This window comes from Ostrea edulis, chromosome 3, assembly GCF_947568905.1.
Source record: "Ostrea edulis chromosome 3, xbOstEdul1.1, whole genome shotgun sequence".
NCBI classification, from domain to species: domain Eukaryota; kingdom Metazoa; phylum Mollusca; class Bivalvia; order Ostreida; family Ostreidae; genus Ostrea; species Ostrea edulis.
This window is the reverse complement of record NC_079166.1, coordinates 55,572,961-55,599,601: the sequence shown is the minus strand read 5'-3', so window position 1 is coordinate 55,599,601 and position 26,641 is coordinate 55,572,961. Positions and strand designations below refer to the sequence as shown.

General features: G+C 33.1%; 1 protein-coding gene across 3 annotated transcripts in view; it reads left to right on the top strand.

Annotated features, from left to right (window-relative positions):
* LOC125675183 (transmembrane protein 45B-like) overlaps positions 1-13,337 on the top strand; it is a 14,165-nt gene extending 828 nt beyond the window's left edge. Inside the window, exons 1-3 of one of the 3 annotated variants that reach the window (XR_008801000.1) lie at positions 1-168; positions 1,339-1,463; positions 6,338-13,337. The exon at positions 1-168 is cut by the window's left edge and continues 828 nt beyond it. Coding sequence is in view for 1 of the 3 variants with exons in the window: in XM_048912697.2 (XP_048768654.1) it covers positions 6,375-7,253 (879 nt within the window). In the remaining 2 variants the exon portion in view is untranslated. Of the gene's footprint in view, positions 1,660-6,337 lie in introns of all 3 variants that reach the window. The other 2 variants (XR_008800999.1, XM_048912697.2) reach the window with 2 other exon arrangements.
* Positions 13,338-26,641: the final 13,304 nt, after the last annotated feature.

Below are 26,641 nucleotides of genomic sequence, written 5' to 3'. Positions count from 1 at the left end.
ATTCATGTTCAGGAATTTAATTTAATTTTAAACATTTCAAGACACGAGGCGGCGTCATTTAATTTAGATCGGGATCAGAATTCCGATGTGTTTATGTTACACGATGGTAGTAACGTACGTATGCACTCCGATACTGGTACATGCACCTGTACAGGGCTGTTACGAAAGGTATGCTTAACTCTGTGTGAATGTATAACTGTAATATATAGGTTTCGTCAAACCATATCATCTTCTTTGTTTTAAAGGGAACTAGAATAAGTCCCATGGCTTTGATTTTAGATTTTACGGCAGTATCGAATAGCGTGGTTTTCAAAGCTAAAAGGCGTAGTGGCTATATACTGTATATAGGCTAACTGTGTTGTTTATGTCTTTAGTAAACTTACTAGCATTCATTTAAATCTTCACTGAATGCACCGAACCAGAATATTAGGTTAAATTAAGAGGAATGAAGCGGTGATCAGGTGATGACAGTTTAACATATCGTGACCTATCTAGGCGTCATCATCATGCAAGTGCTATTATTATTAAACAGTTAAACATACCGGCACGGTGGCACCTGATATCAATATGAAATTGTCAAATATCTTTTCAATGAGTTGAAGAAAATGAATTTCATTTTTTAATCTATAAATTCACATATTTTCCATTAATGTGTTTTCACGATCTACCCATATCCTGTTTAATATCGGAACCCATGAATGCTTGTCTGCTGGTAAATAAGCAAGATGATCACGTTGATATAGCATAGATTATAATGTGAGGTATGTAGACAACAGTCTATGGCTTTTTTTAAACACACACACGTCATATATAGGCCTATGTATGTATGATTGATTGTATATTGTATACACTTTCAATATAAACCCACTACACCAGCATTCATTGTGGGTGAGTTTGTGAGGCCTTGGCATTGATAGGTAGGTAATCTGGAAATTGTTTATGTTTTGAGTAATAAGTCTAATTTTTTAATCAATTTGTTAGAATTTTCCTGAATGAAGTGAAATCAAATAAAGTCCATGAAGGTATTATACCAATCAATGGTAATAATTTTACACAAAGATTTCAAGTAGAAGGATGTGGATACAATTATGAAATATGCCGTTACACATGGACAGCATTTAATTTACATTAATCTCAAAATAACCACAATTTAAATACAGGTATTGTTTATATATCCACTGTTTTTGTTTGTTTTCTTTCTTTTTTTCTCTCATGAATTTTAACATTAAAATAAGCTTTAAAATTTGTTCATATGCATTTTCATGTTCATAAAATTTCTATAAAAACTAGTATTTCATATTTGTTATTATATAGTCAACATTTGTAAATTAATTGCAGTCTTTCACACCTACATGAAGCACAATCGTATAATCCAGTAACTTCTGAATGGGAAACAAATACCCAGTGTTTGGTATAGTTCACCTCATATACTGGTAAATCTGAAGAAGTCCAACATTTTCAAGGTAAATTAAAGGTAACGTACGTGATATCTGTCATGTATGGGTCGATAACATAGGACGAATAGATTAACCCCACATTTTACACCCAATCAGGAACAGATTTGCTATTGTTTGAATATGAAAGCCTGAGGCCAGTCACTTTCAGTGCTCTGTCAGTTTATGAACATACCCAGGTATAGGTGGGAGGCGTTGGTAGAAGGTATAGAATATTCCAATTAAGGCATTAATTTTTAACCCTGGAAAGATATAGGATTTTTATGAATGTGGTTGTGGGTTTATTATGGTTTAGGTATTCATGATCAGGTGATTTAAATGGATAGAGTGTGATACTTGAAGTGAGAGACAGGTATGTGAGATAAATGCTTGCATGTACACATGTAATGGTATTTGGTTTGTTTGTTTTAAATCTGTTTTGTAAACTAGTTGGCGTTTACAAGTTTCTAACAAAAAGGATTTTAGTCAACACATCTAAAAACTTTGCTGTGAAGATATAGTAAATTTAAAATGAAAAATCTTTTCTTCATGTCACAAGTTTTCATTTAGAAAATCTGCAAGCAGTTTGTATGAGGGGGGAAAATGGCAGACATGAATTTTACTTTGAATTTTCTTACAATGGTACATAAATACGAGTTTTGTTAATGTGTACATAGAATTGATGATTTTACAGGACAACAGTTATGAAGGATGATTGAAGGAAGGGACAGATATATAAATTAAGTTCAGTAGAAGATATATTAATTCATACAGAATGTTGATGTGAGTTTGAGGTGTGAGGAGATGTGCACTAAAGTGCTTTTATTCCTCACAAGGTTGGTTGTATATTGTTTAACGTCCCTCTCGAGAATTTCTCACTCGTGTGTAGACGTCACCATTGCCGGTGAAGGGCTCCAAAATTTAGGCCTGTGCTCGGCGCTTACAGCCTTTGAGCAGGGAGGGATCTTTATCATGCCACACCTGCTGTGACACGGGACCTTCGGTTTTGTGGTTTCGTCTGAAGGACCATCCATTTAGTCACCTCTTATGACAAACAAGGGGTACTGAGGACCTAGCTATTCTAACCCGTATCAACATTGGAATCCTCACAAGGAGTTTATGACGTGATATATATGTATTGAGAATTGGTTATACTACATGCATGCATGCTCATGAGGCTGCTCATGACTATCAGGGGGGTGGGGGGGGGGGGGCGCAAGATGGGGTGGGGAGGGGGCACTTATGGAGAATGTGTTATTGACAGTAATTTTTTAGTGTATTAAGTGTATGTTGTTTTTTTTTTTCTTTTAGAAAACATGAATAGATAAGATTGAAGTCATTTGGTCTCCACTTTTGATTTTCGTTAGCATCAGAAAATAGTTGTTTTTTTTTATATTTATAAATGTCGTATTGATCAATATGAATTAGTCCTGTTATTAATGAAAAAGATCAACCTGAGCTTGGAAGTTATATTGGCTGAAGATTAAGGGCATTGTAAACCTGATAAAAGTATTGATTTATTGATTTTATAAATGTTGGTGAATTGTGCCTATAAAGCAGGAAGAAGGTATAGGGACTGAATTTATTTAGTACCATGAAAATGGAATGAGGTCCCTCTATACTCTCATCAGAAATAAGGGCCTCCGTGGCCGAGTGGTTAGAGCATCGCGCTTAAAATCACACGGCCTCTCACCACTGTCGGCACGGGTTCGAATCCTGCTTGCGCCGGTAAATGAGAAAGTTTCCCAGTTTACTTTCGGAAGGTCGGTGGTCTCTTCCCAGGTACATTGTGTCTGGGTTCTTCTTCCACAAATAAAAACTGGGCGCCACCATATAACTGAAAAATTGTTGAGTGTGGCGGAAAACATCAATCAATCAATCTTCAGAAATATTTTTCCTTTATTTAGTGTCATTGCATGGTACCTTGCTTCTTTTGTACTCGATGAAAAATTTTGTAATGTATTTCACAATTACAATCTACAAGTATAAAGAAAATCTATAAAGTGTTGGACGGTATTACTTGTGCAACAGATAACAGAAAAATGCCTCGCCTTTCGGTCTTCAGTGATGCTTAGTAGGCTACAAATCAGGGCTTGAAGCTAACTTTTTATGTCACCAGTCCAGCCGGACTGATGGGGTATAATTTTAACCAGTCCGCAGAAAAAATTACCAGTCCACTAGAGTTTTCCAGAAATAATCAAATATATTTTGTTGATATCATTAAAATGAAATTTAACTCATTATGCCTTAGACAATATTGTAACACTTAAATGTGGAATTTATATTTACGAATCAGATTCGTCCGGTTGGTTAAACAGATCGAAGCATGCCAAATGTGTATGAAATTTCATATTAAGTATATTTTCCAAAATGATGCTTTAGAAAATTAGCCAGTCACAGACTGACGGACATATGTTAATTTCGAGCCCTGCAAATGACCCCTATTGCTCTACAGGTCAGTATATAAGGTCAGGGTCACTCTATCTCCAGCCTTGCTTTATTTTTTGCTGCATTTTATGTAATGTACTATCTGCACAACACTGGTTGACTATATTTTTGGAGAAGACTAAATATCTGCATTGTTCATCAATGATCATGCCATCAGCTCACAATATCTACTGTAATTTATTATAATGGATCTTATCAGGTCCTGAATTGAAATGTCAGGAAGTAGGTCTGCTATTTTTTCACTAGTTTATGATGCACATTTAATTCTGCAGTGTGCCCTGCTGCTCTGGTGTAAATACAGTGTATGTTTTACAAATTACCTTCATTATTAAATATATTCACAGTGTCAATTAACTCCTACACAAACTAAAAAAGTTTTATGTTAAACTGACAGTTACAAATTTTTATAGGCATCAGTACAATTTTTTCTGTCATACTAAATAAAGTGGCATGGTTGATTTTCATCTTGTTCATGCATGCTTTAAGATTAACCTTCAAGCAATGGGGAGAAGGGGGAGGGATGTCGCCATCTTTCACATCACTGGCCATTATACCAAGGAGTGGAAACTGAAACACTTGAGTGGTTGCTATAGTTTTCAGATGCTCCGAGAGTTAGAGGTTTATTTTTTCTGTTGTTCAAAACAATCTCCTTGGTTAGACCCGCCACTTTATCATATATATAATGTCAAAAGCTTCTCATTTTGCCCTGGTTATGATAGATTTTAAGGTGGATTGGTCCTCATGTGACTTATCAATATTAATGGTTGAAAGTTGAAAAACTGTATTAATTTTCACTCAAGATAGTTAAATTTAATTAATAACCAAAGAAAATGTGTTAAATTTAATTAATAACCAAAGAAAATGTGTATGTTGCCACATTTTTAAAGATGTCAGACATACAAAAACAGAATAGAAAATCACATTTTCGTTATACAGAATAGTTAGAATAGATAAAAACTTGTTGAAATGACAAATTTTAAATGTCAACAGTTCAAGAAATCTCCTAATTCATAAATATGTACCGGTATAAATTAATTGTGGAATTGAGGAAATCATGTATAATAGACGTGCAGTAGAAGAAATACCAGCATAGGAGTTATTGCCCTTGACAACATTTTAAAATTATGAATAATTGATTATCTATGAAAAATATAAACTTTTTCAGTATCAATAGTTTACCAGATTTTTTATTTTATGCAATGAATAAAATTCCTTTGAAAGATATATTTCTATCACGAGCAAAGTTTATTTTGATAAAGATTTTTGCAAAAACCTATGACATCACATGTTTGATTTATTGGGGTTTTATGCCATTTTGGCAATATTTCAGCCATTTTACGGCGGTTGACATCACATGAGATCGATCAACCTTAAATTTCATTAATTTACAATTATAAAGCTCACTCATGCATTTCTAATCAAAAGGTCACATTGTACTGGGAAGAGTATTAAGACTAGGATGGAATTGAGATAATCAACATAATTAAATTCAAAATAGATGAACAAGAAGTGACTTTGTGGGATAAAATAGAAGGGTCATTGGGATTATGAGAATTTTTCATGATGTTAGAACATTCTTTGGATGTGTATAACTGTGTAGCTGGACCAGTCACTGTACTTGTTATACAAATCACTCTGTCCTACTGTAGGCTGCCTGTCTTACTGGTGTATACATGTAATACTCATTTCTATCAATTTTGTTGAATATAAATGTGTATGCATGTAGGATACTTGAAGATGGTGTGATATAATCAGACTTAACAACTAAGAGTTTTACATACTGTATATTTTGTTTTCTTTGAATAAACCTTTTGTAAATACAGAGAAAATCAGGCAATACAGAAGTAAAAGTTGTGGACATGAGTGTATCTTATTTGACAATTTTTAACCATTTAACCAAATATCATGTCCCATACAGATAAAAAAAAAGGGGGGGGGGGGGAGAGCAAACAAAATACTCTAACAATTGTGTTACATGATAGAGGCATTTTTATATGATTCCTCAAGTTTAATGTGACTGCTAAAAAAACAAATGACTTGTTGATGTATGAAGTTGTTTATCTAATATTAAAATATCTGACATGTGGAAGTGTAGGTGATGAGATTCTGGTTCTTGATAGGTTTTTTAAAGTGCATATTTGTATTATTGATGGTATGATGTATGCAGATTAAGAGGACAATGTTCATATTGTATTGTTTTTGTGCTTTATGTGATGTAGTCTGTATTTTACCTAATTAAGCAACACAACAGACCTTTGATATGGGTTGTCATTTTTCTCCCCTAATTTTTTTAGTGATAATAGCCCTGTCGATAAGCAGGTGATAAATGAACCTTGTACTGTATAAACGGTTTTTATCTTACTGTAACGAATAACATATTAACAGATCATTTTCTTCAGGTGGTTTTATCGTACTGGTATTCAAGCACTGACAATTTTTTTAATATCTTTTTGCAGTTTTTCCTTGAGTCAGTTGACTTAATTTGAGAAAATCATGGGAAGCTTTGCAGGCCATGCTCTTCCAGGATCATTCTTTATCATTATGTCCTTGTGGTGGATTTTGTCGGTTTTCAATGTACATTTCAAATCTCTGAAACGAAATACCCGATTCAGATCCTCAGTGACTTTTCCGTTTCTCTGCCTCCCAGGAAGACTAAAAGAATGGCCTATGGAGGCTATGCTGAAACTTTTTATGGCCTCTGTTGGATTTTCACTGGAAATTTACACCGGAACAAGTGATGGGAAATTTACAGCCCTTGGTAATGGCCAGCATGCCACAATGTTTTTCTTTTTCGGTATGACTGCAGTGATAGACTTACTATTGTATTTCGAAGTGCCATTACCTAAAGATTTGGATTATGTATCAAATATCATTGCCATTGGAATTGAGGGGCTTCTCTTTAAATTTCATCTTCATGGGCGAACAGAATTAGATGTGTTGTTACATACACTTCTGATTTACACTATTGTCTTAAATGTAGTCGGAACAATTCTAGAGATGAAGTATCGTAACAATATTTTATGTGCTCTTGCCCGGTGCTATGGATTTCTGCTCCAGGGAACTTGGTTTTGGCAAGTCGGATTCATCCTCTACAATCCAAATCCGAACCACACCCCATGGAAGCAGGAGAACCATGATGATTTAATGATTGCAACCATGTTCTATGCATGGCATGTTGCTGCCGATTTTCTTCTCATTTTGTGTATCGGTGGAGTGATGGGCTGTGTTCATCGTAAGTGTGCAAGATATGATGGAGAGGATAAATTTGCCATGAAAAGACTGATTCATACTGGGACTAATGGTCAGACCTTGATCTCAATGCATGATGATAGTGAAAGTGATATAGAATTCCAAAAGCCAGCTTCCAGATAACCCATCCCTGTATTCATGTGTACCCTCTCATGCACACATGCTCTTTTCAGTGTTATACATTGGGACCCCTGCAATTGTATGCTCATTCTGTGTTGTTAACCATGAATGCTAGTTTTGATGTTATAGAGTATATATTATATACAATTATTTGCATATCATTTAGATGTTAAACAAGAGATATTCTTGATCTCCACTACATAAAAATTCAGTGGGTCGATATATGAAGAGCCAGTGTATGAATAGTCATTTTAATGCAGCATATTTAGTTTCCTTTTCTTTTTTTTTCTTGCATGTGGGTTTTTTTTTTAGCTTGTGTTTTCACACTCAGATTGTATATTGTGTCCCATGTCTTTGAAATCCTTTTTTCCTATACCTGTATAGGATAAAATATTCTTTAGATTTGTATTTTTACATATATTTACATGTATATTATAGAACACTTTGCAATTCAACCTATTTGAAGGTCTTTAAGAAGATGTGATCCTGGCTTTTCAGAGGAGTTTTGTGAGCAACCAAGAAACAAAATTTTAAGCTTGTTAAGAGCATGCATGTACTGAGGACTCTCACACATTTTCGTATTATCAAATATTGCCATCTGTCCCTCACAGATTTTTTACTATACCAAAGTCTTATTTACGTATATGATTAACATGTTATTTTCTTTTTAATATTCTAAGGTTTAAGTCATATTTTTCATTAAATTTTACATGATCAGCAGAGCTGGAAATTGACTTTTTTCATGAGCTAATATTTTTTTTTTTTTTTTTTTGGTATCAGTTTCTGCCAAGTAAATACATTTCTAGAGAAATCATCAACTGTACGTACATTAAATTGATTCTTGGATTTAATTTGATGTATGGCAAAGACCAACAGTAGTGTCGAGTCAGATTAGCCTATCTCACTTCAAACAATATTTCAAAGGCTTTCACACAAACAAGAAAAGTAAGGGTGGCTTTTCGGAGAATTGGACCTGAAAGTTTATAGAGCAAACAGAAGTTTGTGCCCCAAGGTTATTTTTCATCTAACATTATTTCATTTTAAATCTGATTGGTAAACAATTCAAAAGTTACAATAGCATTTATTTACATCATAATGGTGTGTTATTGTGAACATTTTCTTCAGTTTTAAATGGTTTTAATCTATTGAAAAATCAGAAATCCAGTATTTAAAAAATTACATTTTCAGCATTTATTGTGTTTACCTGAACATGGCAAGGTGGGGTAACAGCATTATAAGCCCATATCCCTCTGTTGAGATGACTCTATAATACAAGACATGTATCAAGATACTAGATAATGTCTATTAAAATTACGTATGGACACAATTTAGATTCAGAATTTCCCAATATTTCTCTTGTAAAGGACAGACAGGAGTGTTTTTTCATTCCGTTGAATTGAAATTTGATGAATAATCTATCAAAACCAGAAATTTGTTAAAATCTAGCACAATTGTCTAACATTTCCTTTTTTTCATATTTATGGGCTTCATCTCGAATTTTGATTTTTCCTAATTATTATATTTGTCAGCTTTATGTGATGTTATTCCATCCTTTCATCATGTCCTTTATGAAAACTTTCAGAGCCTGGAGTGTCGCTTGTTTCGATGCTGTAAAAGATAAAAGATAAAAGAAAGAAATGAATTCAAAAGTGCATAAAACTTAAACATTACATTAACATGATCAATCAATTCCTGTTAGACACTGGTAGCACCATGCACCTATGACAGCGTAAGATCCAAGATTGTTTTTTGTTTTTCAATATTGTAGTGTCAAGTAAATTCCCTGAGGTCAAAAAAGCAATACAGCTTGATTTTGATTTATGATATTTAAATGTACATACAGTTTTGGCCAAAAGTTTACCTCTCAGAGACTGAATTAATTATCATAATAGTACAGATCACATACATGTACCTTTGTAAGTCTTAAACGTACATTTACAAAATGTGTCCCATTTCAATTTTGTTATAAAATTAAAATTCACAAATTGTGGTCATTCTGATATAAGTACACAGTAGTAAGAACTCTTCATGGCTTATGAAATACAAAAGTTGGTTTAGAATGGTGAAACCTCAATAGCTTTTATAAACAGGAATGTTTTCTTTTATTTAGTTTATTAAGTATATATTGCTATTTTACTATTATTGACATGCTATATTTGTTTTATGCAAAATTTATATCAAGCAAAATAGCATGAACTTAGAAAATATTGGAAATCAAAAATAAAAGATCCATACTTGCCAATGATCCCTTAATAAGGATTTGGGTAGGGGTTATGTTCTATTTTACATAATAACTCTGTGCTCAATATTTGTAAATGTGATGCCCGGTATTTTTAGGTTCAACATTTTTAGGTCACCTGAGTCAATCAGGTGACTATTGCAAATGGTCTGTGGTCGTCCGTCGTGTGTTAACAATAGAACATTTTAAAAATGTTGGTGTGAAGCATCTTTTAGACAAGAGGGATACAAATTTTAAATCTCAGGACTTCTACACTTTGAAGGTGGGGGGGGGGGGGTATCTCTCAAATGCCAACAATTTGAACAATTTTCAAAAAATCTTATTCTAACCACACATATGTGAGGAAAAGTAAATGCATTGCCATGTAGAGCAGGAATGCCAAAATTGTAAACTTTATTCCAGGGTAGAGGTTTTGACTCCAAGGTTGGGCCAAACTTGGTATATCTTGTTTATGTGTAAAACATTTAAATAACGTCTTTTTTAATGCTATTGATACTAAATTGAAACTTTATAGGGACAGTTAGTTCTTTACCAAAATTGCGAATTTTATGATCCAAGTGATAGGGGTTTTGGTACCAGGGTGGGGCCAAAATGGTCTTGATAATTACATGTGTCTGTCAACAATTAAAAATTTTCAACTTCTTTTTGATAACTACTGTTCTTTTCAAATTTGGTGTGAGAAACATAGAGAAGGGAGACATAAATTGTAAATTTCAGGACTTAGGGAAAAACTGCCAAAAATTGACCAATTTTGTAAAGCCTTTTTCTCTATACAACGTACCACACTTGTTTATGAAAACCTAAATGCATAGTCATGTAGAGCAGGAATGCCTACACCAAAATTGTAAATTTCATGATTCTTGCATGGGGTAAAGGTTTTGACTACAGGGCAGGGCCAATTTGGTATACAATGTTTATGTGTAAAACTTTTGATGCTAAGTTGAAACTAAATGGATATTATGATAAATAGAAAGACCAGGTATCCCTCTACCAAAATCATAGATTTCATGTTCCCAGGGTAACCATTAGGGTTTTGGTTCCAGGATGGGGCAGTAGTGATTCTTGTGTCTTTATCATTTGAAAGACTTTAGAATTGTTCTTTAATTTTGCTGATACATGTACTGTATAAAAAGTAAAGGCATATTGATTTAGGAAAAGCAAAAAGGGATGTACCAAAATTGTGAATTTCACAACCCCTAGGTTCTGACTTTAGAGCAGGTCCAAAATAGTCATATAGTGTTTTAAGGTGGGTCCTTAGTCCTGGATTTTTGGGGTTTAGGTAGCATTTTTTTGTTTGGAATCAATAAATTAACATTCAGAGTAATGAAAAAAGGCAAAACAGTTAAGGGTTTCCATATTAATTTTCATTACAAACACCACTAAAGTCATATACCCCGATGTAGATTTTTATGAAATTCATTGGACACAGTTATTTGTTGTTATTTTAATATAAAAACAACAAAATATTTTTTGAATAGCATTTATTTATCGGGAAACATGTCAATAACTAAAACACATGTCATTTTCAATATGTTCATCAAGTTTTAGAATAATATGTGCAAAATTATTGAATTAGCGTTATTCCCCAAAATTTTAAAAAACAAACAAATGTGGATGCATTTTCCTTATAGCATGGTTTACATATCGTAGAGTTACATCTGTTATAGTTATTCATGGGAAAAAATCCATACCTTTCCTTAATAATTTCAAATCTATAGCTTCCAGATTATGTATACCCCCATCAAAAACTGAAGTCTGGCACCATACAGCTGAGCTATTTAAAATCACTCGGGATTAAAATTTTATGTAATTTCATGAAAAGACACAGATAATGATTCCTTATCACCTTGGTAAAATGTTTGTCAAAAATAAAGGAAATCTATCGCATTATGGACTTGATAAATAATTGAATGAAAACAGAATTATTGTCCTTGGATTCAATATTTTGAAACATATCATTGACTATTCAAATATAACTAAGAATTTTGAAATATTTTATGGCAAGTATTTCAACAGTATGAGCTCTTTTGGGGGCATTTGTGTTTTTTAAAAGAACACATCATCTTATTTTAAACTGCTGCTGATTGATCAGAAATTAGCTTGGGTTTGCAGAACAAATTATTGAAAAAAAAATTATTACACATTTCATAGTCTATGGTTCTAGTGATACTTTTAACTAATACTCAGGTGACCTGATAATGTCTTAGGCATTCATCTTAAGCCACGGAGGATTGTCCTCATTTAATAAAAAAAAAATTGTAAACAATACTATTTGTTATAATATACATGTAGTATTCTTGACAATTTTTTGAGGAATAAGTCCCAGTGGTTCAGCTAGTTGGTCCCATTTCACTATGGTGTCGCATTGAAAGCAACAGTCAGGAACAGATTAACCCAAGAACAGTTTGTACCTCATTATAGTCCTCAATAACTAGTAGATTATGTATATATGCATAGGTCCTGTAGTACGAGTATTGTTGATAATGCCTGGTTTTATATTTCCTTGATTTGTGGTCTTGGAATAGTTTCTTATTTGTTTTAGTAGTAGCTGGAGAATCAGACCGTAATGACATGTAGAATCTGCATTAATTAATACATGGATTTATCACTTGCTACAAAATATGTATAAGAGTAGAGGTTTACAAGAATTTTCTGCAGATGTAAAAAGAGCACTGCGACATGCTACATGTACTTAAACCATGATTCATCATATAGTGCTATTGAAAAGATTCGTTATTGTTTTCATGTAAACAATAGGAAAGTCACTCTAATGATTTCTGTTCATTTTCTCACTCATTTTACTACATTTTGATGATGATTTGCTTTGAATTTCAAAACCTTTGATATTCAGCTTTATCATTTCATCAATCAATGTCTTCAGAATATGCATAGTTTAACAATTATCCTATCTTTATATATTACTCATGTTAAAAGATAGGGGGGGGGGGGATTCGAGATTTGAAAAATGAAGATTTTTATATACAGAACAAATTTATATTTAATAAATCTAATACAAAAGGTCAGATGTCATCAGTTGTTTTGTAAACATGTTAAGTTGCATTAATTAGTAGCATATACTACATGTAGCACAATGGAAGTAAGGCTCGTATAGGCTCATGTACAAGTATGTATTTATAATGTGTTGTGTAAATCCTCCGAAACTTCAATATGTATTTTATTTTTATACGCATAATATATTGTATATCAAGTATGTATTGTTTGTTTCTGTTGTTTGGTTGTTGTTTTTTTTTGGGGGGGGGGGTCTTTCTTTTTTTTTCCTTTTTTTTTTTTTAAAGATTTATAAATATAATACTGGCCAAATATATTTGAAATAAAGATAGAAATGAAAGGTGTGTGCACCATTCATTAGCACTAGCATAGAAGTGTTCCCATCAATTTGAGAAACTTTTGTCAATTGTATTTTGAATTTCATCTTGTAAGATAGTGAAATGGAATGCCATACATATTTACTAACAGTGAACATAAAAATGGCTGGTGCACAAATACTGAACATCAGAACCAAGTGTTCAGCTAGACCGGTAATCTCGTAGAGTACATGTACAACTTTGTAAAAATTGAGTATGTAACAGTGCTTAATTTTGTATGGTCAGTAACATTAAAAGTTAGAAATACAGGGATAAACATGGTTGTTTAGTCACAATACTTGATTAATTAATAATTTACATGCAGGATGTACATCTAGTGATTACTCAATGATCGTGTAACACTTAGATGTATTATATTTGTAGAGATGTGATTAGTTTAGTGGGTTTTTTTTTTCTTTTTAAGTTATTTTCTGCATATAGATTTCTTGTTTATGCTGTTTAATTAAACTTTTGAAAAATGCATTCTGAAGTTATATTGTTCATTATTTTGTTCAGAGATTATAGTTCTGTAGTGATAATATGGTACATAATGTATTCTTGCGAAATGAGATTGCTGTGGAATTTGACAGACTCCCAAAAGTAATAGAATTGGAAACTAGTTATACCCCCCGCAACAAGTTGTGGGGGGGTATACTGGAATCGGGTTGTCCGTCTGCCCGTCCATCCGTCTGTCCGTCCATCCGTCTGTAGACGCAATGGTTTCCGGGCTCTAAAACATTATCCTTTCCACCTACTGTCACCATATCATATATATGGACTACCCATGGGATGAAGATGTTCCCTATCGATTTTGGGGTCAAAAGGTCAAAGGTCAAGCACACTGGACATTCAAGTAGCAATATGGTTTCCGGGCTCTAAAGCGTTATCCTTTCCACCTACAGTCACCATTTCATACATATGGACTACCCATGGGATGAAGATGTTCCCTATCGATTTTGGGGTTAAAAGATCAAAGGTCATGTGCACTGGACATCGAAGTAGCAATATGGTTTCCGGGCTCGTTAAAGGTCAAGCGCACTGGACATTGAAGTAGCAATATGGTTTCCGGGCTCTAAAGCGTTATCCTTTCCACCTACAGTCACCATATCATACATATGGACTACCCATGGGATGAAGATGTTCCCTATCGATTTTGGGGTTAAAAGATCAAAGGTCATGTGCACTGGACATCGAAGTAGCAATATGGTTTCCGGGCTCGTCAAAGGTCAAGCGCACTGGACATTGAAGTAGCAATATGGTTTCCGGGCTCTAAAGCATTATCCTTTCCACCTACAGTCACCATATCATACATATGGACTACCCATGGGATGAAGATGTTCCCTATCGATTTTGGGGTTAAAAGGTCAAAGGTCATGCGCACTGGACATCGAAGTAGCAATATGGTTCGGTTTGTCATGCCATTTGTTTTTTACACTCAGAAAAGAGGTAGTTTATACCTATTACCCTTTGGGAGATTGGGGTAAGGGGGGGGGGTATTCTTAGTGAGCATTGCTCACAGTACCTCTTGTTTTTAAGTATGTCATTTGGTATACATCATGAACATTGACAGTGGTCATTGATGACATGTACTGTAAACTACTGAACACTCACAGAGTCATTGATGACATGTACTGTAAACTACTGAACACTCACAGAGTCATTGATGACATGTACTGTAAACTACTGAACACTCACAGAGTCATTGATGACATGTACTGTAAACTATGAACACTGACAGAGGTTGGTGGTATACTGTAAACAAGGTTGGTGGCATACTGTAAACTACTGAACACTCACAGAGTCATTGATGGAATGTACTGTAAACTATGAACACTGACAGAGGTTGGTGGTATACTGTAAACAAGGTTGGTGGCATACTGTAAACTATGAACATTGACAGAGGTTGGTGGCATACTGAGGTCCTAGGTGGTACATTGTAATCTATAGATGCTGACCATGATTCCAGAGTATTTTATAATCCTATTTAGTACTTATATAATTTGATCTAATTCTTATAAAAATAATTCATGAATACTAGTACATTAAGAAAGGTGAAGATAACGAACAGTGATCAATCTCATAATTCCTATAAGCAATACAAAATAGAGAGTTGGGCAAACACGAACCCCTGGATATACCAGTGCCTAGGAGGAGTAAGCATCCCTTGTCGACAGGTCACACTCGCCATGAGTCCTATAGCTTATCAAATTTCTTCGATGTCAAATAAAAGACAAAGGTTGCATTTATGGATAAGGATGATTAACATCATAATGGCTGCCTTCCTTTGGAAACTTGAATGAAAATATAAATATCAGCAAAATATATATATATATATATATGTATGTATTATGTATGTATATTCCTTTTAAATCTAATTGCCTAACCGGGTAGCTCAGTGAGTTAACTGAAGATTAATTGTGGGTTTGAGTCTAGCAGATTTTTTTTTCAGATTACTTTCTACTAAGACTATAATTAACTAAATACGATACATCTGGAAATTTTCATTTTCAAAATATTATTGTACATATTTTCTTCTTTACACCCATATCAGATTTCTCAGATGTGTTATTTCTCAATAAGCAATAAAATGTTAACAGTAAATGTTCACTCGACGTTTAGGTTCCATTATACGTATGCTACATGTACTGGTTGTATATGTGTAGACTCTTGCAATGATCACTGTGAAATTCATGTTCACATGCCATTTATGCAACTATCTACAATTGAAGTACACATTTGTCAAACTTTAGTACACTTGATATTTGAAGAAGGAAAGAAAAAAACCCATCAAAGTTCGCCTTTGAGATTATATACATGTATATTCTGGGAAATGTGCTGAGGCTTAATTATCAAACATTAGATTTCTTTGTGAACCGTTTGTCCTCTCTGGTATCTTTCATCCAATAAATCTGCAGTGTACCCAAAGATAGTCATATTGCATATTTGATTAAAAATGTTTAGTGAGGATATATCACCAAAGGCCACAACAGAAGATATTGCTTTTATCCTAGATTAACACATCCACAGCGAACACCAGATTCATGCGAACACCAGAATACGTTTTCATGATGCATGTACAACTTTACATTAATCTCGTGGATACCTTTATTATTTCATGACACCTTGATTACTCGGACTAGTTGTGTGTTTTAATCTGTAATAAAATCTTTCGTACCGGATGAATCTTCATGCTTTATTGATATGACTATAGTCGTGTGTTTTAATCTATAATAAAATATGAATCTCCATGCTTTATTGATATGGCTTGTCGGGAAGATTCCAAATACAATTTGAGATAGGTTGGTATCAGGCAAAATTGATTCCTTTTCTTTACTAATTTATTTTCAGGTACATGTAGACTCGTATGATTTCTAACGTTCCCAATTATTTTCCTAATTTTTCGGTTCGGTAATTTAATGGTGGTTTGATAAGGTCAAGTCTTGCAGGAGGTGAGAGAAGGTTATATCATTTGATCTAACAGCCTCTCCACTTAACCCACGGACTGAAGATTGAGTGACTTTAATGCTGATTTGACCGATATTTCACACACATTTTGGCTTTGGTGGGGAAAATAAAGTTGTAAACTGGTTTTGATGTCTTGAGTTGTGGTCTTTAACACGTGATTGGGATGCCCCTCCCTACAAATTACTAGAACGGAAAAACGATCTCTGCATCCTTCGATACGTTTGGATTTATAAATTCCTTCCACTACAACGCAACACATTACACCAATGAACCGGAGGTACTTTATGAGTACGGAAATAATTACAAGGGAGACGGGAAAGGACGATAGAGAAAAGGAAAGAGATGCATATATTATAAGACACCAACAGAAGGAAGAAAGGCGGGGTTAAAAGGGGCTGTAGAAATCAAGGGGATGAGCAAAATACATGGAACAATGAATTAACAATTGCCCTGCTGAAAGAAAGGGGGAAAAAAGCCTGGATGATCCATTTCAATCTTTGCAACAGGTGCAAAATAATATCTAGTAGATACCTCATTAACACCTGGACACACATTTCTATTTTCATCCTATAATGTTCAAGCGTGCGATCATGTAATGATCGATTTTTTATTCAGCAATAAAACATTCATTAAGATGATTACTTCAGGGAAAAGGAGAATTACCATTCAGGCAAAGTAATGTTCAACGCTTTCTCTCCCATTAACTTCAACAATAAACAGGGCTTTAATCTCTCTCTCTCTCTCTCTCTCTCTCTCTCTCTCTCTCTCTCTCTCGATCACCTTTTCCTTTATTATGTGTACTGGTCTTGTACAGGTATTGTCCTTTATTTCCTTAATACATATTGCACGGTAAAGAAATTTTAAAAAAAAAACTGATCCTGAAAAACATTCCGATTCTTTGATTTAGATGACCATCACCTTTGTTTTCATGTTGTATTTTTCTATACCCTCTGTATTTTATTGAAATGTAATAAATAAATATTCTACTTCGAACATATCATACTCTACTTGATCCGGAGGTCAGTAAACTAATCATGGGGTGAAAAGTTTACACATCGCCCTCGCCCCTCCCTCCAAACAATCAATAATTTCGTTTTATGTTACAAATTGTGCCTGGACACCTTTAGTAAATAATGAAGTTCTCAGGATCCCCGCTGGCAGTCAATATCGATATGTTCTTTATTGTAGGAATGCTAGTGTACACCGCATACAGTCAACTCGTGGCTAGAAAAGATAGAAATCTGTCCAATATCAGTAACTATGGTGATTCATAGTTATCAAACATTCATTGTTATCAAACATTCATCAATAATAAACATTCATCATTATCAAACATTTACCGTTATCAAACATTCATCAATGTCAAACATTCATCATTATCAAATATTCATCATTGTCAAACATTCATCAATAATAAACATTCATCATTATCAAACATTCATCATTATCAAACATTCATCATTATCAAATATTCATCATTATCAAACATTCATCAATAATAAACATTCATCATTATCAAACATTCATCATTATCAAACATTCATCATTATCAATTATCAAACATTCATCATTATCAAACATTCATCATTATCAAACATTCATCATTATCAAATATTCATCATTATCAAATATTCATCATTATCAAACTTTCATCATTATCAAACATTCATCATTATCAAACATTCATCATTATCAAACATTCATCATTATCAAACATTCATCATTATCAAACATTCATTATTATCAAACATTCATCAATAATAAACATTCATCATTATCAAACATTCATCATTATCAAATATTCATCATTATCAAATATTCATCATTATCAAACATTCATCAATAATAAACATTCATCATTATCAAACATTCATCATTACCAAACATTCATCGTTATCAAACATTCATCATTATCAAACATTCACCGTTATCAAACATTCATCATTATCAAACATTCATCATTATCAAACTTTCATCAATAATAAACATTCATCATTATCAAACATTCATCATTATCAAACATTCATCGTTATCAAACATTCATCATTATCAAACATTCATCATTATCAAACATTCATCATTATCAAACATTCATCGTTATCAAACATTCATCATTATCAAACATTCACCGTTATCAAACATTCATCATTATCAAACATTCATCATTATCAAACTTTCATCAATAATAAACATTCATCATTATCAAACATTCATCATTATCAAACATTCATCATTATCAAACATTCATCATTATCAAACATTCATCATTATCAAACATTCATCATTATCAAACATTCATCAATAATAAACATTCATAGTTATCAAACATTCATCGTTATCAAACATTCATCAATAATAAACATTCATCATTATCAAACATTCATCATTATCAAACATTCATCAATAATAAACATTCATCATTATCAAACATTCATCATTATCAAACATTCATCATTATCAAACATTCATCAATAATAAACATTCATCATTATCAAACATTCATAGTTATCAAACATTCATCATTATCAAACATTCATCATTATCAAACATTCATCGTTATCAAACATTCATCAATAATAAACATTCATCATTATCAAACATTCATCGTTATCAAACATTCATCATTATCAAACATTCATCATTATCAAACATTCATCAATAATAAACATTCATCGTTATCAAACATTCATCATTATCAAACATTCATCATTATCAAACATTCATCATTATCAAACATTCATCATTATCAAACATTCATCAATAATAAACATTCATAGTTATCAAACATTCATTGTTATCAAACGTTCATCAATAATAAACATTCATCATTATCAAACATTTACCGTTATCAAACATTCATCATTATCAAACATTCATCATTATCAAACTTTCATCAATAATAAACATTCATAGTTATCAAACATTCATCGTTATCAAACATTCATCGTTATCAAACATTCATCATTATCAATTATCAAACATTCATCATTACCAAACATTCATCATTATCAAATATTCATAATTATCAAACATTCATCATTAAAAGGGATTTGTCTCCGATGTCTACATTATGAATATTGTTGTTTACTTAGATATTATTGTTATTTAGAAATTGTTGTTAGATATTGTTGTTATTTAGATATTGTTGTTATTTAGATATTGTTGTTATTTAGATATTGTTGTTATTTAGATATTGTTGTTATTAAGATATTGTTATTATTTAGATATTGTTGTTATCTAGATATTGTTGTTATTTAGATATTGTTGTTATTTAGATATTGTTGTTATTAAGATATTGTTATTATTTAGATATTGTTGTTATCTAGATATTGTTGTTATTTAGATATTTTTGTTATTTAGATATTGTTGTTATCTAGATATTGTTGTTATTTAGATATTGTTGTTATTTAGATATTGTTATTTACATATTGTTGTTATCTAGATATTGTTGTTATTTAGATATTGTTATTTAGATATTGTTGTTATTTAGATATTGTTGTTATTTAAATATTGTTGTTATCTAGATATTGTTGTTATTTAGATATTGTTATTTAGATATTGTTGTTATTTAGATATTGTTGTTATTTAGATATTGTTGTTATTTAAATATTGTTGTTATTAACTCACCTGAACCAAAGGTTCAAGTGAGCTTTTCTGATCACTTTTTGTCCGTCGTCTGTCTGTTTGTCTGTCCGTCTGTCTGTCTGTCTGTCCGTCTGTCTGTCTGTCTGTCCGTCTGTCTGTTAAACTTTTCACATTTTCGACTTCTTCTCCAGAGCCACTAGACCAATTTCAACCAAACATGGCCAAAAGCATCCTTGGGTGAAGGGCTTTCGAGTTTGTTCAAATGAAGGACCATGTCCCTTTCAAAGAGGAGATAATCACTAAAATGCAAAAATAGGGTGGGGTCATTTAAAAATCTTCTTCTCAATAACCACTGAGCCAGAAAAGCTGATTTTTACATGAAAACTTTCTGACATAGAGCAGATTCAAGTTTGTTCAAATCATGACCCCCGTGATAAGATGGGGCCACAAGGGGGGATCAAAGTTTTACACACAAATATATAGGGAAAAACTTTAAAAATCTTCTTCTCAAAAACCACTAAGCCAGAAAAGCTGAGATTTACATGAAAGCTTCCTGACATAATGCAGATTCAAGTTTGTTCAAATCATGGGCCCCTGGGGTTGGATGGGGCCACAATAGGGGATCAAAGTTTTACATACAAATATATAGGAAAAATCTTTAAAAATCTTCTTCTCAAGAACCATTAAGCCAGAAAAGCTGATTTTTACATGAAAACTTTCTGACATAGTGCAGATTCAAGTTTGTTCAAATCATGGCCTCCGGGGATAGGATGGGGCCACAAGGGGGGATCAAAGTTTTACATACAAATATATAGGAAAAAACTTTTAAAATCTTCTTCTCAAGAACCACTAAGCCAGAAAAGCTGATTTTTACATGAAAACTTTCTGACATAATGCAGATTCAAGTTTGTTCAAATCATGGCCCCCGGGGGTAGGATGGGGCCACAAGTGGGATCAAAGTTTTACATACAAATATATAGTTAAAATCTTTTTCTCAATTACCACCGAGTCAGAAAAGCTGATATTTACAAGAAAACTTTCTGACATTATGCAGATTCAAGTTTGTTCAAATCATGCCCCCCCCCGGGGGGGGGTAGGATGGGGCCACAAGTGGGGGGGGGGTCAAAGTTTTACATACAAATATAGGAAAAAGCTTTAAAAATCTTCTCAAGAACCATTGGGCCAAAGAAGTTGACATTTACATGAAAGCTTTCTGACATAGTGTAGATTCAAGTTTGCAAAGGGTAGTCTGGGCTGTAATAAGGACTAAGGTTTTACATGCAAATATATATTGAAAGTCTTCAGATATGGGCCAAGGTGACTTAGGTGAGCGATATGGCCCATGGGCCTCTTGTTTAGATATTGTTGTTATCGAGATATTGTTGTTATTTAGATATTGTTATTATTTAGATCTTGCTGTTATTTAGATATTGTTGTTTAGATATTGTTGTTGTCTGGAAATTGTTGTTATTTAGATATTGTTGTTATCTAGATATTGTTGTTATCTAGATATTGTTGTTATCTAGATATTGTTGTTATTTAGATATTGTTGTTAATTAGATATTATTGTTATATAGCTTTTGTTATTATTTAGATAATGTTATTCTTTAGCTATTGTTATTATTTAGATCTTGCTGTTATTTAGATATTGTTATTAATTAGATCTTGCTGTTATTTAGATATTGTTGTTATATAGCTATTGCTATTATTTAGATATTGTTATTTAGATATTGTTGTTATTTAGATATTGTTATCTAGAAATTGTTGTTATTTAGATGTTGTTATTTAGATATTTTTATTTAGATATTGTTATTTAGATATCATTGTTATTTAAATATCGTTGTTATTTAGATATTGTTGTTATTTAGATATTGTTATTTAGATATCATTGTTATTTAGATATTGTTATCTAGAAATTATTGTTATTTTGATGTTGTTATTTAGATATTTTTATTTAGATAATTTATTTAGATATCATTGTTATTTAGATTATGTTATTTAGATATCGTTGTTATTTAGATATTGATGTTATTTAGATATCGTTGTTATTTAGATATTGTTATCTAGCTATTGTTATTTTTTAGATATTGCTGTTTTTTAGATATTGTTATCTAGAAATTGTTGTTATTTAGATGTTGTTATTTAGATATTTTTATTTAGATATTGTTATTTAGATATCATTGTTATTCAGATATTGTTATTTAAATATCATTGTTATTTAGATATTGTTATTTAGATATCGTTGTTATTTAGATATTGTTGTTATTTAGATATTGTTATTTAAATATCATTGTTATTCAGATATTGTTATTTAGATATCATTGTTATTTAGATTTCATTGTTATTTAGATATTGTTATTTAAATATCATTGTTATTTAGATATTGTTGTTATTTAGATATTGTTGTTATTTAGATATCGTTGTTATTTATTTACTATTGTTATATAGGATCGTTTCGAGCTTTTTGCGATCGCAAGTGGGCTCCCATGTCACGAATAGCGGATAAATTGCTAGGATCTGGCTTGAGGCCATCTGCGGACAAAACGTGTCCAAAATAAAGAACCTCGATGAGCCAATCGGTGAGATTATCTGGGTTGAGTTTGACCCCTTTTTCGTAGGATCGCGTCAAGATTTGTGGAGGCTCTCGTCATGCTTCTCACGCGTTTTGCCATAAATGACGAGCCAAGCGTTGTGACACCCTGTAAACTCTCGTAGATCTCGTCGATTTTGCGCTGAAACTCGTCTTGATCTGACCTGATGTCAATGGCAAATGCCAATTTGACCACAAAGATCCTTATTTAGGCATCCTTGAATACCTAAACACTCCGTTGGAAGGCGACACTTCCCCGGCACAAGCTCTGATGAGTCGACGACTTCGTCCCGTCAACTCATAGTCAACTTCAGCCAAAACTCGTGCATCATAAACAATACCACAGTCAGCTAGTTCATAGTCGAGAAAAACAAGCTACATACTATTCGCGACAGTCTACACCACTTAAGTACCTCGAGAAGGGAGAAATCGTCAGAATCAAGGGAGAAATCGTCAGAATCAAGGGAGAAATCGTCAGAATTAAGAAACAGGGTATTTGGGTTCCGTCGACAGTAACAAAACAAGTTGATCCTTGACCTTACACTGTAGAGACCACCGATGGTCGTGGCTACCGCAGGAATCGCCTTGACTTGATCAAGTTCCGTGAAGCCACTTTACTGGAATTCGATCCACCGACGTCTTGAGCCACCAACATCAATCCGCCACTCCGTTAGATAATCTTCAGTCCAGACCTCATCTCTGATAACCAATTCTAGCAACCTGGGAAATGTGTCTACTCCTTGTCCAAAACCTGAAACAGTTAGAGCCCCTTTTGCTACCCCTAAGTCAGAACCTTACGTGGTCGTGTGGTCAAACCTCGCACTATCTTTTCTCTGTAGTTATGTCAAATTATGTATTTATATGTATGCTGATATGCTGGTGATGATTTCAATATGACTCATTCATTTAAAAGAAGGGAGATGTAATATCTATATTATCTTTTGACACTCACCCTTATGCGTCATTATACATTTTGAAGAATTTTACAGCAAGAGCCATGCATGTGCAAAAGAAGCACCAAAACGTTTTATTACCGCTTAGATGAAAAAATAGTAAATAAAGAAGTTCACTAGAGGTGACAAATTTGTCCTTCGCACACAAATGACAAGTCTCCAACATACAACTTGGATAACGATTTATATATACATCACATGTATTCATTTTTGCAGGGTATGGGGTCAGTTGGTGATGGCAAGAGCGTATATGAAGATTATTTTGCAGTTAGACATATATTGGTTGTCTTGTCATGTAATCTTATACACACATGTCTCCTAAATGGAAAAACTGTCTTCAAGCAGGGGGTATGTATACTTCTTAGCCTGGTGGATATTTCTCATGTGATTGTTGAAGACAGACGTGATGGAAATAATACAGACTTGAGGCTTAGTATTTTCGTGTCGTCTTTCTTCGTGTTTCTACAGATATACACTATAATTGCCTTTTGAATTTCTTTCCACATGTGTTGCATTCGTGTATTTCGTTTCTTGTTTCGTGTGATGTGGCTTTTGAAAGTGACGACTCGTGTCTGCATGACTTTGGACAAACATGTCACTTTTTTCTGGTATGTTTGGGATTTCCTTCCAGTGATCAATTACCTGTAGGTCTTCCATAAGGCAGGAGGGTAGACCTATAAAAACCAAGGATGGGGAAGAATCTAATCACACACACAAGTGCGATTGCTTTTAAATTCCAGACAAGCTTTCTCATACTTTTGTACGTTTTGTCGTTGCTGATAATTCCTCAGTTTGAAAGAAGGAAAAACATGGCAGCTAATATGACGTCACAATGCACTGTTTACATCGACTGCGTTATTTTTCCCTTTTATGTGAATGGGCGGATTAAATGTCTCAAGTCGTGATGCAAATCATTCATATGATTTTAATTCATGTTTAGAAAATGATGAGGAGGTTGAACCTTGTAATAAATAAATATATTTCTTCTCTGTATGCCATGGTTGTACCACTATCTCAGGTGTCTATCATTACTGTACATACATCATTCTAAAGCTCTCTAGCACCTTGGTGATTTGATGACATATTCCATTAGTTTCGTCTAAATATGGTATGGTGTATAGAAATTATACTCGGCTCTAAGAATCTAGCTTCAAGAGTTTTGCGAAAAAGAATTCTATTGTTAAACAACAACTATGTATCTTTTTCTTTCCCATACTTGGGTAACATGTGAAACGTTTACTGATAAAAATTGCAGTTGACTTTTACTTTAACTCACGTGGTTTTCACTCGCATGAATGCGTATTCAACCTGTAGAAATTTTTTTTTTTTTTTTGTCTTTTGAAAACGCAATTCAATGCAATTTCTTCGCTCAAACCATGTTAGACGGTACATAGGGTACAATAAATATAATACATGCAAGAAAAATCGTCAGAGTCATATATGGAACAATACAATTTTAAATAGATGTAGAAATCTCTAATGATATTGGTCTTTAATCATTGTATAACCTTGTGAAAGAGAAAACAAAACATAACAAATGTTTTAAAGGATAAATGTGAGTCGAGAATCAACATTATGGTCGAAACCATACTTACATTGGCTGGAATTCAAATTGTACGTGTAACCCGGAACCAACATTTTTCAGCGTGTTGAGCGGAAAGCGAAACTACCCTGAACCAAAATCAAAACACACTGGCGTGAAGCATCGCAGTTCATATACCCTTATGTATTTTCAAAAAGGAAATTTATTTTTTAAATGTCAGCATGACGTTACAGATACACTTGTACAGATGATGCTGAGGTACATATGTTTCTTCAATAAAAATGGAACATGAAAATATTATATCTTGTACTCAGTGATCCTAAACATTACTTTGTTACGAATCACTCTGATTCTATGCACGAATACTCTGAAGTTGATATAAAAAAAAAAAAGATGCTGGAGTTCCTCATTGACACTATTTCAAGTCTTCCAACAGTCTATTAGAATTCCCATGGGCACACATTGCGCTCCATTGTTAGCTTATCTGTTTTTGCATTCGTGTAAGGCAGAATTTATTCTAAAGCTTCTATATGAGTAAAAAAAAAAACATTGCTCTGACCTTCAATTCGGCATTTATATATATCAACGACATTTATTTATTAACAATACTTGTTCTCATTCATATATCGATTCGATATATCCCAGTGAACTCGAAATATAAGACACCTTATAGGGTTTCCCATCTGGTCCATATTTTGATATCAATGGCAAACTAAAAATACAACTTTAGGATAAACGAGATGACTTCAGCATCGTCAAATTCCCATATCTGTATCAAACATTACATTACCATCTGTATATGGTGTTTACGTCTCCCAACTGATTCGATACAAGAGAGCATGTTCTGCGTATGATTAATTTTGAAACCAAGATTTCTGACAAATAAGTTGATGTTAAGAAGTTTCCACAGTCTCGTTTAAAGTCAAATTTTCGCAAAATCTATGCTCGTTATGATAGTATAATTTGCAAATACAAGATATAGTTGGATCGAATGCTGTCTGACATGTTTCATACCAATTCTCAGTTCGTTTACCTGATCAAGATATAGGACTCACGGCGGGTATGGACGGTCACCAGTGATTGCCCACCAATCCCATCTCTGGTATGACGAGGGGTTTTTGTTTGTCCCTCTCTTAATTTTGTATTCTTTATATGATTGATGAGATTGATCACTGTTGGTTATCTGTATACTTGTAGTGTGTGATATTTGGTCTTCAATTGTAATTATCACGGGGTTCTCGGCTGTTTCTGAACCTCCACAGGAAAAGGAGGAGGTAATCCTGTTTCTCCCGATGTGTCAATAGCTTGGTATCTATGATATAACCATCGTTTGCAGAATGCTCAGCTGGTATGTTAAAGGAAGTACTTGATGAGTTAAGCGTACATACACAACTTTACAAGACGCCACTGATGACAGGGATAGAAAGCATATTTATGTAAGGTGCATGTAAAGAAATGTTACAGTAAATGTACAAGTTACGCATGCTCAATAATGAATTTAATCCATGAATTTGTCTAAAACAAAAACCAATATTTATCACATACCGACATAAATGATTTATCAGTAATGAGATAAATGTACAGATAATTAATTGTATTTCCCAACATATTAATTGAGAAGAACGTGGACGGAAATGACACAAATAGGTTA